The 12,130-nt window shown below is 30.4% G+C and overlaps 3 protein-coding genes across 12 annotated transcripts in view; 2 read left to right on the top strand and 1 right to left on the bottom strand.

Moving 5' to 3' along the window:
- Window positions 1-522: 522 nt before the first annotated feature.
- Window positions 523-5,927, bottom strand: LOC108725365 (putative nuclease HARBI1). 9 transcript variants are annotated; one of them, XM_018452356.1, is made up of 3 exons: window positions 5,874-5,927; window positions 1,425-1,921; window positions 523-1,322 (listed from the first exon to the last, which is right to left on the bottom strand). In XM_018452356.1, the coding sequence occupies exons 2-3, from the start codon at window positions 1,668-1,670 to the stop codon at window positions 636-638; spliced, it is 933 nt and encodes a 310-aa protein (XP_018307858.1). In that variant the 5' UTR covers window positions 1,671-1,921; window positions 5,874-5,927; the 3' UTR covers window positions 523-635. The 9 variants fall into 9 exon arrangements, with proteins under 9 accessions (XP_018307858.1, XP_018307853.1, XP_018307856.1 ...); XM_018452351.1 differs by lacking the exon at window positions 5,874-5,927 and adding an exon at window positions 3,448-3,512; XM_018452354.1 differs by lacking the exon at window positions 5,874-5,927 and adding an exon at window positions 3,452-3,497.
- LOC108725363 (probable ATP-dependent RNA helicase spindle-E) lies at window positions 3,935-10,476 on the top strand. The gene is made up of 12 exons (XM_018452347.1): window positions 3,935-4,056; window positions 4,236-4,539; window positions 4,630-5,087; window positions 5,267-5,627; window positions 5,855-6,021; window positions 6,301-6,946; window positions 7,065-7,405; window positions 7,687-7,896; window positions 8,028-8,711; window positions 8,859-9,311; window positions 9,508-9,839; window positions 9,913-10,476. Exons 1-12 carry the CDS (start codon window positions 3,952-3,954, stop codon window positions 10,052-10,054), a joined length of 4,203 nt encoding a protein of 1,400 aa, XP_018307849.1. The 5' UTR covers window positions 3,935-3,951; the 3' UTR covers window positions 10,055-10,476.
- Window positions 10,477-11,279: 803 nt separating this feature from the next.
- ValRS-m (Valyl-tRNA synthetase, mitochondrial) overlaps window positions 11,280-12,130 on the top strand; it is a 6,783-nt gene continuing 5,932 nt past the window's right edge. The window contains exons 1-2 of one of the 2 annotated variants that reach the window (XM_018452274.1): window positions 11,280-11,400; window positions 11,561-11,792. In XM_018452274.1, coding sequence (XP_018307776.1) covers window positions 11,283-11,400; window positions 11,561-11,792 — 350 coding nt within the window. In that variant the 5' untranslated portion in view covers window positions 11,280-11,282. Of the gene's footprint in view, window positions 11,401-11,560; window positions 11,793-12,130 lie in introns of those variants that run through there. The other variant, XM_018452276.1, reaches the window with a different exon arrangement.

The raw sequence follows: 12,130 nt of genomic DNA, 5'->3' as shown, positions 1-12,130 counted from the left end.
ATGTGATAATTATTTTATTACTATAGTGAGTAACGTACGTATGAGTATGTGATACAAAATTATTTTATTACTATAGTAACGTACGTATAAGTATATGATACAAAATTATTTTATTACTATACTTATTATTTTATTATTATTTTATTCTGCTATCAGTGATAGCTATCACTGCAACTTCTGTGTTATTTGTTTTATCTAAGTAAAATACTCATTCCTCATTAATATTATATATTTTATTCATAAAATTTAACATTTTTATAAAATCTATTACAATACATTTTTGTTGTACATTAAAAATGATTTACGATGTAATAGCTATTTATTGTGTTAATACAAAATATAATGTAATTGTTACAAAGTAGACAATAAATACAATTATTTTGCATGTTGCAATTTTATATCTATAACTTAAGTATTTTATATTATATATCTATATATCTCTATATCTCTATATCTTATATTTTATATTTTATATCTATTTCATATCTATAAATACTTAACAAAATTAAATCATAGCTTCTTGGCATTCAACTCTTCCAACAGTATTAAAATATTCTTTAAAAACGTCACGAATATAAATTGCATTTCTATTAGATCTTATGTTTACAATTTCTAAATTACGTAACTGTACATTATTATTTCTCCAGCATTATTATTTCTGTAGCAGGTATTATGGTTTCATTTTCTAAATCTTCAATATCTACAGCTCCTTGTAAAGAATTATTTTCTTTACTGATATAATTATGTAAAGCGCAGCAAGCAAGTGTTATATTTTGAACTGATTCTACGGATAAATATATTTGTGTTAGAAGAACGCGAAATCTGTTAGCTAATATGCCAAAAGCATTTTCAACTACTCTTCTACCTCTACTTAGTCTATAATTAAATATTCGTTCATCATGAGACAAGTTGCGTGATGGATAAGGTTTCAATATGTGATTTTGCAATGGAAAAGCCGCATCAGCTAAAATAACAAAAGGAATAGGCTGATTCATACCAGGTAATGGCTTATCTGTTGGCACATTTAATGGATTTTGTGAATCATTTATATATTTTGCCAAATCGCTTTCACGAAAAACTCCTCCATCGCTTACTCTACCATTAACACCAACGTTGACATATATAAATTGATAGTGAGCATTAACTAATGCTAATAAAACAATACTGTTTGTACTCTTATAATTATGATACAATGATCCTTGACTGAGAGGAACTTTAAACTCAATATGCCTGCCATCCATTGCACCGATGCAGTTTGGCACATTCCATTGTCTCAAATAATTATCAGCAACATGAATCCATTCTTCTTCGGTATCTGGAGTCTAAAATATTATGTATGCTAATTATTATGTATGTAAATATTATTTGAAATATTGATAGCATATTCGATACAAGGAAATAAAAATTATAATTTTAATAGTTACCCTTAAATATTCATCTTTTAGTACTTCATAGATGACTCTAACTGTCTCAGGAATAATACGTGATAAAGTACAAGCTGGTACTCTTGTTGCGAATTCCATGCTGCGAAAAGATTCCCCAGTAGCTAAGAATCTTAGAGTCAAGGATAGTCTTTGAATTGATGGAATGCACTTTCGCATAACTGTATCTTGTTTTTGAATATATAGAGATACTTTATCCAACAGATTGTTGAATAATTGAAAATCCATTCTAAAGAATCTACAAAAAGATTCTATATCTTCGTAGATAAGTTCATTGAGTGCTAAGTGAACAGATCCTCTTAATTCAAACTCTCTTCGTACAATCCACTCTCTTGTCCACCACCTCCGTTGTCGGTTTTGTAATTCTCCGTTATATTTCTTGCTCTTCTTGTTGTTCCACAACCATAGCAAAAGTTGCAAGAGTCAGCAATTTCTTCAATTTTGTCTTTCTTGCTGAGTTATTCATGTTCCAACTAACACTGTGAATAGGTTAGGTTATGTACATTAGTTCTCTTCAATTAAAAGCAGTTCGTATTTTAATTTCACATATATCAATAATTTTTAATAGTTAAAAAAATATTTTTAGCTTTATCTATTATATTTCCCGAATAATCAAAATAAATTAAAATTTACTCAGACTTGAAGGAATATTAATACTGGATATGCTCTGTTTTTCATGCATTTTTCATTCTAATTATTTAACTAAATGATTTCAAACTTTTATTGCATTAAACGGAACAAACTTATATTTATTTCAAAATATTATTTTTATTTCAATGTATTTAAAAAATTAGAATTTCACATTTGTAAATTCTATATCAATGTTGATATAAATTACGCTTTTTCTTCAGTTAGAGAATGGCCGCGTCTCCAATGTAATTATTAAGTAAATCCGTTGAAAAAAGGAAAGTATGTAAAGGAAAGCATGTCCGTACCAAACGATCCCTCGAGATTTACTATATATCATATAAATTACGAAAACGTGTATTAATCGTTGTCGTACATCAGCGCAAAATGATTTTCCGATCCAACACAACAAGATTACGTATGTCGTAGGATATATGTACGTTTACATATATCCTATTGTGTTAACGCTATCTACAGTCATCAAAGTACAACTATTTCTATTTCAGGACTTGGATCGAGAACTCGGACGGATTTCTAGCATCGTGGACACAAGGCTTAAGAGTCTGGCCAATGTTGCTAGTTTGACAAAACATGGCGTCGTCGTACATAACCCTATAGTATAGGGACTCTATACATAACCACAAACGTGATGTGATCGATTAATTTGAAACACTTCATTGGCTCCGCCATATTTTGTCAAAACCAATAGGATGGATGACAACATTGGCCAGATTCTTAGTATAGGGTCTCTAGTCTAGTTAAACTGCCAACTTCCGGTTTCAAGCTAAGAACAGAATGTTCGATCTATGTGCATCGTGGACACAAGGCTTAAGGCCGGAATCAGACTAGGCATTAAAGATTGAGATTGAAGATTGAAAGATTGAAATTTGACCAATCATAACAATAGGAGCTAAAATTCCTTTGCCCTCATTAGTCAAATTTCAATCTTCAATCTTCGATCTCAATCTTCAATGCGTAGTCTGATTCCGGCCTAAGATCTTTTCACAGAACATGTACTAAACACGTTGCTCATACTTTTTGTGCTCAGCATCACTCAGCATTGCTCAGCGTCATCGCTTTCATTCTGTTCAACGTCCGAATATAATCTTCTTTTAAGTACAAAAATTTTTAAAGATTCCAAGCAACACTAGCAGGACCCCCTGAGACGCCCTGAGTCTTTTGAAAAGAAACTTATACGAAAAATTAGCAAATACTATAGTATACGTGATGCATACCGTAGTATTTCCCTAGACTTTATTATAAATCTATATTCAGTTGCAAATTACGATCAATAAAGTATTTACAGTATTTACTAATTAGTCAGTATTTACTAATTAGTCAGTATTTAGATTAGTTGGCCGTATCGTCTTCCTATTACCTACTTGGAGGCGAGAGCCAATAAACAAAGAAGAAGTATTTAGATTAGTGAGTAGATGTGTGGATGTTTTGTGTGTAGCCCACTGTCCAACAGGCTTATTGATTGTAAGCGTAATGCGTGGTCTACAATGGGCAGTAGCAGTAGTGAATTAAGGAGTAGGTGCAGAAATCGACTAATCGTAGTTGATTATCTTTCTCACATTCGATTATGATTGGTTGATTTCTGCGTCTACTCCTTAATCCACTACTGCTACTGCCCATTGTAGACCACGCATAAGATTTACCAGGCAGTCTCTCATATCGATAATTAAATTTTCTTGATTAAATCATTGAAACTCAGCGAGAGCATTTGCATATCGAACAAAGACTAATAACTTCTCTCTTTGAGCGATATTATAATGTATGCATAATGTTTAATTACAGTATTATTGTAACATCATTTTTTTGTAGATTTTATACAAATTATTGATTACTATAAGTCTGTAGAAGATCGACTTTTAAAACTATGGCTTTCTCAAATGGAAAGGATAATCATTTCATATCTATTCAATCCATGGAAGAAACTTATGTGAAAGATTATACAGAAGAAGAAGCCGAAGAGTATTTAAGGGTAAAAGGATCATTCATCACACATATAATTTTTTATAGCCAATTTATATTTAAAATTATATTTTATTCATTTATATGTATATTATTATGAATATAAACTGAGATACTTAAAAAGATGTTTATCCTGAAAGAGTACAAGAAGAAAAATTATCATCTGTTGTGTTTCTATATTCATTCTAGTATATGAACCAAAGAGATGAAAATAGAAAGAAATATAATGCAAATGTGACAGAAGAATTAGAAGACAATCTGCAAAGTCTTTATGTAGAAGATCTGGCTAAAGTCTATCGAGAATGCAGTTTTACTTACAATCCAAAATGTAACGATTTATCTATTCTGTCTATAAAGGATAAGATACTCTCAATAATCGAGACGAATTCGGTAGTCATCATTCAAGGGCCAACTGGCTGTGGAAAGACCACGCAGATTCCACAATTCATTCTCGATGCTAATATTAAGAAGAGACTCAATTGCAATATTATAGGTTTATCTTTTATTTATTAATATAATATGATACAAAATTAGAGTATATATGTACATAAAAAATAGTTAAAGAATTATAATCTCAATATAGTTACGCAACCAAGACGAATTGCTGCTATAAGTATCGCCAAAAGAGTGAGCCAAGAAGGAAATTGGCGTCTTGGTAGCCTTGTAGGTTACCAGGTGGGTATGCAAAAAGAAATCTCGCACGAAACCCGTCTAACTTACTGCACCACTGAAATTCTCCTTCAACATTTGATTCACACTAAACACATGTTGGATTATACTCATGTTATATTAGACGAAATTCATGAACGCGATCAAAATTTGGATTTCCTTCTATTAGTTGTTAAAAGATTATTGCAAACAAATTCTGGACAAGTCAAAGTTATTCTCATGTCAGCAACAATTAATGTAATAAAATTTGCAAAGTATTTTTCTACTATAGTAGAAAATGAATTAATCCCGGCGCCAATTATCAAGATTCCTGAAAAGAAAAATTTTGAAATTCGTACATATTATTTGGATGAGATCAAGAATCTAGGAAGTGTGAGTACAGATTACGAAAAATACTTATTTACAATTTATGATTTTCTGTATTGTGTGATATATTATTTTAGTGTTAAATTAAAATTATATATTAATATTACAAGTCTCATAAATTTTTATATAATATAACCAAGATACGTACATAAAGTATAATTATACAATAAATGTGTATTTTATAGATACCAGAAGTACTTGTCATGGAACCAAAGGTCACTCAAAAGATGCTCAATTTTTGCTCACTTATTATCAACGCTCTAGATGAAATTGATATAAATGATAATGAAGAAGATTCAAATTCACCTCAGAGACATGCCGTTCTCATATTTTTACCAGGAATTTATGAAATTGAGGAATTATATAATTACTTGTCGTCAACTTATCATCAGAATAAATTATGGGACCTAACGATTTTGCATTCATTGGTTTCTGACGATCACGAGCAGCATCGTGTTTTTGAAAAACCACCGAAAGGTTACAGACGCATTATACTTTCCACAAATATTGCTGAAAGCAGTATTACTGTACCAGATGTAAAATATGGTAAATATGCATTTTTTTTATGAGTTATATATTATCATAATTCTTGAGACAACGAAACTGTTTAATTGGGGGAGGGAGGGGGGAAATATTATATAAAAGTATTAAAATATAAAATAATATGTAAAAATATAGTAATAAACTAATATAAATGAACATTATTATTTTATAGTATTTGACTATTGATAAAGTGAAAAGAAGTGATTAATTAAAATATGTATAATTTGTAGTGATAGATTTTTGTCTTACAAAACTGCTGACATTTGATCCCGCGACACATTATCAAAGTTTGCAACTATGTTGGGCGAGTAAAACAAATTGTATACAACGAGCTGGTCGCACGGGTCGTGTAATGGATGGCAGAGTGTATAGATTAGTACCAAAAACATTTTATGACGTAAGTAACATTATGTAAGAGTAATATTACACTACTATTGAAGTATAAGACAAAACTTACAAATAGAATTCAAAATCGTATGTTTAATAGAATTTAATATTTAATAAGTAATATAAAGGATTTTACTGTAATTTTATTTACATCTCTCTCTCTCATTGTATATAGTATTTTTTTAAGATCTACAAGTGATATATTATATATGCGTATAATTTATCAGAGTTCATGTATTAAATTTTTCCTATGTAATACTTATTAATCGCTTTCTCATAAAATTTACAGAATATTTTGGATGACTACAGTGTACCAGAAATACTTCGCGCCCCGCTCGCCAATGTCGTTCTCCGAGCCAAAATCCTTGATCTCGACGAGCCACGTATTCTTCTTTCACATTCTCTTGATCCACCTACTCTCTCCAATTTGGCAAATACCATCTTGAGCTTAAAAGAAGTCGGAGCCTTGGTAGACGAGGGTGACTCTTTTCAAATGTTTGACGGAAATTTAACCGATCTCGGCAGAGTAATGGCGACTCTTCCGCTCGACATTCGAATTTCGAAATTAATTATGTTGGGCCATGTTTTCGGAGTCTTACGAGATGCTATTATTTTGGGAGCCAGCATGGCTATTAAGGATGTCTTCTCTTTGGAGCAATGCCATTCCACTGTTTCCTCTTATACGACTCGGAAAAAATGGGCCTACGGTTCTAATAGTGACTGCATTGCTACTTTAAATGTTTACAAGATGTGGCAGAATGAAAAAGCAAATCGGCGATTAAATTCTTATCAAGCCGAGAGACAATGGGCCCAGAGAAATGGATTCCAGGCAAAAGCCTTGCGCGAATTATATGCTTTGGTGAACGAAATCACCATTAGATTGCAGAGGTTTGGAATTAAAGAGAGTATAGGAGTAAATAAGGTCATCTGGCAAGGTACATTTAATTATTTAACATTTAATTCTTTTTAAGTCATTTATTAAATAATTTGATTTTTACTTATTTTCTATCATTCTATAATTATTTTTAATTATACTTTTCCATTTATTTCTAGGTGCAGATCGTGATTTCGCGCTTCAAGTTGCTCTTGCTGGAGCTTTCTATCCCAATTATTTCATTAAACGTTTACATAATCGAGAAATTTATAAAGAAAATATTACAATGACTTTGGGATCTTTGGACCCGATGAAAACAGTTTATTTAAGAGGTTGGCCAATGAAACAGCCTGGATATTTGTATGCCAAAAGATTTCAGGAAATTTTTGCCAAATGTCAAGGAATTCTAGAAAAGCATATAGAAGTATCTTTTGATGGATCGCAACGTGTTTACGTGCATTTTCGCGAGAAGGAAACCATTGACGATAGTCTTCAAAATATATCAGAGTTTGTTTATCAGGTAATTATTAATTTATTATTTGCATTATATAAGTAACATGAACGAAAATAAATATACATATATATATGTATATAAATATATATATAAAAGCAAATATATTAACAGAATGATATCTGTAATTGAATTGAACTGTAATGTTATATAAATTAAATTTTACGTAAAAACACGTACATAAGAATATGATTATAAAGAAAATGTAAATATTTTAAAATATTGTTTATAAAACAAGATAACTATTAATTAAAAATAATACTATATAGTATAATATATTTATTTATCAGGCTATCATGATGAGGCAGTGCAATATTCCAATCGAAATAAAATTGTTGAGCATAAAAGAAGCAAATGACAGGGCAAAACATCATAATTTCCATAAATTCGAGCGGAATGTTTTTTTTTACAAAAATGTTAAGAGGATAGAGAATGTTCCTAAAATCAGGCCAAATTTGCCAGGTCTTGATGTAACTTTTATACCTCTGTTTATACAAAATGTAAGGTTTCTTTTGTTTTATAAATTAATAATGTTTTATAAATTAAATTAAAATGTTTTATAAATTAAAGAGAATAATGTCCCTATATTAAAGACATATTTATTCTTTTAAATTATATGTATTTTTTTTAGATCGTTAGTCCTGGATCTTTCTGGGCAACTCTTGATGATGATATTACTCGTAGTGAATTACGAGTTATAGAAGAAATCCTCAATAAATGCCCCTTGAAAAAATTTCTCTCTATCCCAAAAATCTCGACCACAATTGCTGCTCCCATAGAAAAGAACAATAATTCTTTGGCTTACCATCGTGCCATAATTAAGGAATATATTTCAGAAATCGGAGAACTGGTCGATGTTTTCTTTATCGATTACGGTCGTTCCTCTAGAATACGATTTAGTGATCTAAGGAAAATTGATAATACTACAATTTTAAGAATTCCTCCCTTAGCATTTCGTTGCAATTTGGCTTTTTTGCGACCTTCAAATCAAGGCAATCTTCACGGTCAATGGTCAGAAAGATCAAAAAATTATTTTATAACACAAATCAAAGAAAACAAGAAGATATTAGGAAAAATTTATTCGATTGTTGATAGCGTTATTAATTTAGAATTGATCGTTGTTAATGAGAAAGAGGAGAGATTTAATGTTAATGAAGTTTTGATTGAAAAAGGATATGCTATAAAGAGAGAAGAAAGCTATATGTCACAGCATAATCACGAATTAAGGGCAAACATTAGTAACATTCATACAATATCGATAGAAGAGAAACAGTTTTACGAAGAGGAACAATACGACAAACATGAATTAATGGAAGTAAGTAGATTTGAATTTCGTATAAAAATTGAATTTATAGTAACTTGATATAATAATATATAGATATATAGATATATTTATAGTAAGTTGATATATAAATTAACATTACATGTGTACAAAAAAATTAATTTTTACTAATGATACTAGTACCCTAAATCACCTAAAGAAGAAGATTGCACCTCCAGCGTAAAACTCCAAGGTCCATTTTCTCCCTTAGAAATGGAATTGGTTCAGTTGACATTAAGTGGAAGATTGAAAAGGATAAATGTAGATATGAAGTCCGTCAATTCTGTCCTTTTGGATGATGATCTTAATCAATCAAGACGTCTTTTAGTTGCCCAGAGCACCACTCAGTCGAATAAAAATTCTCTAACACTAAGAAATACCACTTTCTTGCCAAATATTCCTGGACTCGCGGCACTGCTTACGCTGAGTTTTGCACCGCGTATGGAATTGAGATGTAATTCTCGCAGGACTTATTACACAGGGGCTTTATGCGGTTTGGGTTCAAAGGATAATTTCACTAATCGGGCTATATTTCCCGATCATGACATAGAAATTCAATTTGACGTAGAAATTACAATAGATGATGTGAAAGAGGTATTAGCATCTCTATAAACAATAATCTAATAATTCACAATATTTATCATGCGATTGCCTGTATATTATTATGTTAAATTGTTTATTTTCCACTATCGGTATCAACTCTTCATTAATTTTATAGACAGATTATAATTATGACCTTTTTCAATGATTACAATAGCAAAATGATAATATTGATAATCAATTTTCACAGATAAATAAATTACGCCACTGGATGAATACTGCAATGCAACTAGATAACTCCAGTGATGAAGATATTATACTTTATCAAAATAAAATCAAACACATTTTGCTTGAACTAAGAGAGAAACGAAGACAATCACGAAATCCAGAAAATGACGAGGTCGATCATCTTAGTGATAAGTGGAATCGCTATAACGGACCACATTTTTTACCATCTGTTCGAGAAAATGTGAGAAAAGGCGACGTATATCCGCTACATAAGGCGTTAGAATTACGTGAAACAAACGAACAGATGGAGGAAATGCTGAAGCATTTGTCACAATTAGAGAGTCTTGCCTACGAGTATGTAGATATTTGTATTTTCATGTATATTATTAGAATTATATTTTATATATTTTCTCTTTTTTTATGTCAGAGATGCAAGTATAATGGGAAACGTGACTGCTTTTTGTAAATTATGTGAAACAGAAATGTTTGGCCTATTGCAGCTACGCAGTCATCTTTATTCGGAGCAACATGCGGAGAATGAAAAATTGTTACGCCGTCAACTACATTAAGAGATTACAATATAATTTTTTAAATTAGTAATCTTTCGTCAATCTCCGATCCTATTTCAAAACACAAAAAATGTTCTTGCATATTATTTTTTTACTCACCTCATTCTATGGATTATGTATAACAATTGTGCAACAAACGTACAATGAGAACAGAATTCTGGTTTAAAGAAACGCTGTTTCAGGATAAAAGGATATATAAAATAGAGACAATCTATTTAATATTTCAAGTATTTTATGTTTATGTATAATAATAATAATAATTCTTGACACATGCACACACGCAGGAGGCAGTTTGTGATATTATGAATATATAAAAAAGTTTATTTACATTTGTTGTCTCTATTTTACACAAATAACATTCAGTTTTGTTATTTTTTTCTGTCAATTCTTTTGAAAGAGCATTTACACTTATTAAGACATCGTTTCTGTTGTATATTTTCCATTTTTTTAAGAATATAATAAAACATGCATTATATAAAATGATATGAGCTATTTGTTTTGTAAATATTCCTCCGCATTCTCTCTCTCTTCCTATACAGGGTGTCTCTTAAGTAAGGCCACATTGGTCTTATTCGCGCAGCGCGGCTTCACCGTACATTGGCTTAGACGTTTCCTTTTTTAATTCAAAAACTACAGCGGATATCTCAAAATGGTATAAAACTTTTTTGTTCCCCTTGACCCATTCTACGCCCCCAATGCGGCCCCGACCTTACTTAAAAGACACCCTGTATAGGAAGAAAGTGTACATGTATAAAACATCGAAAATAAAAAAATTTTTTAATGTGTCGATATAATTATATAGCCGTAGGTTTGCAATGGTAATTACCAGTAATACTAACAATTATCGATAAATTACACATACATATATTCGACCGACTATAAATATTTTGCTAATTTTGGAAGTTTAAATACTAAAAAATTAACAAATCATTAGAAAAATAAAATTAAAAAAGTATATATAAAAGTAATAGAAAATAAAAAATATATTTTAAGAATTAAATCTTTTATTAATTGTATGTATATACCTACACCTGATACCGGATAGATGAGAGTGCTAAGCTGCTGAGATGAGATAGCACGATAGTCGATAGCAGATTTGAGGTTAAGTTATTGTTCTCTAGATCTTCTCACGCGCGTGTCATTAGAGCCAATAAATTATTTAAAAAACGCAAGTTTTATTTTCTATAATTTTATTAAAATTCCTATAAATAGAGTTTACCTAATAATAATGAAATATACATTGTTCGATCATCTCTTTCTGCATGTAAATTCTTGCTATCGAACATTACGTTATTGCACGTCTACTGCAACTACAACTGAATTATGCAACTACAAAAAACTAGCAGGTACTTTTGCGTTATCTTACACTCTTCTTATACAGATTCACATACGTTACAGTCTGCAGCAAGTGAATTAATTAAAAATTATCAATTGAAAATTAATGATAAGAACAAAAAGAATATGAAATGTGCTTCTTACTGTAATATTTTAAAATTTACGTTATAGATTTTCCTGCAATTTTTAAACCGAAAGATGTGGAAAAAGGCTGGTATGACACCTGGCAACGTAATAAATACTTTGCATCATCCAGGAAAATGAGGAGGACAAGCAATAGTACTCAAGAAGAAAAAGAAGCCAAAGTACCTTTTAGTATGATCTTACCACCGCCTAATATTACAGGAATATTACACCTAGGTCATGCACTTACTGTTATAATCCAAGATGTTTTGGCAAGATGGTTAGCAAAAGTATATTAAGTAATAATACAATATAATAATATAATGCATATATATAGTAAGTAGTATATATAGATATATAACAACATGAGATGCATACATATTCGCATATATCTAATAGTTTAGAGTATCTAGTATAATAATATTATATATACAGGGTGTTTCCAAATTAAATGGCAAAACTTCGGGAGCGTGTAGAGGAGTAAAAAACTAAGAAAAAAAGTCCTATAGACATATGCTTCTTTTTGCTTTGTTTCGCAGGAAATCACGAAAAAAGAAAAAAATATATTTAATTTATTATTTTAATTATTTTATTTATAAACTTTTTAATGAAGATTTT

Source organism: Mycetomoellerius zeteki, unplaced genomic scaffold (assembly GCF_001594055.1).
Source record: "Mycetomoellerius zeteki isolate Tzet28-1 unplaced genomic scaffold, Tzet1.0 scaffold343, whole genome shotgun sequence".
In the NCBI taxonomy this organism is placed as follows: domain Eukaryota; kingdom Metazoa; phylum Arthropoda; class Insecta; order Hymenoptera; family Formicidae; genus Mycetomoellerius; species Mycetomoellerius zeteki.
Note: the sequence above shows the minus strand (reverse complement) of the source record. Positions and strands in the feature narration are given on the sequence as shown.

Excerpts from the sequence above, each read along its gene's own strand:
- LOC108725363 (XM_018452347.1), top strand. The coding sequence starts at position 3,952 with ATGGCTTTCTCAAATGGAAAGGATAATCATTTCATATCTATTCAATCC. Across the intron at positions 6,947-7,064 it reads AAATAAGGTCATCTGGCAAG|GTGCAGATCGTGATTTCGCG; the intron begins GTACATTTAATT and ends ATTTATTTCTAG. Across the intron at positions 9,840-9,912 it reads TTAGAGAGTCTTGCCTACGA|AGATGCAAGTATAATGGGAA; the intron begins GTATGTAGATAT and ends TTTTTATGTCAG.
- LOC108725365 (XM_018452356.1), bottom strand. The coding sequence starts at position 1,670 with ATGGATTTTCAATTATTCAACAATCTGTTGGATAAAGTATCTCTATAT. Across the intron at positions 1,323-1,424 it reads TAAAAGATGAATATTTAAGG|ACTCCAGATACCGAAGAAGA; the intron begins GTAACTATTAAA and ends ATAATATTTTAG.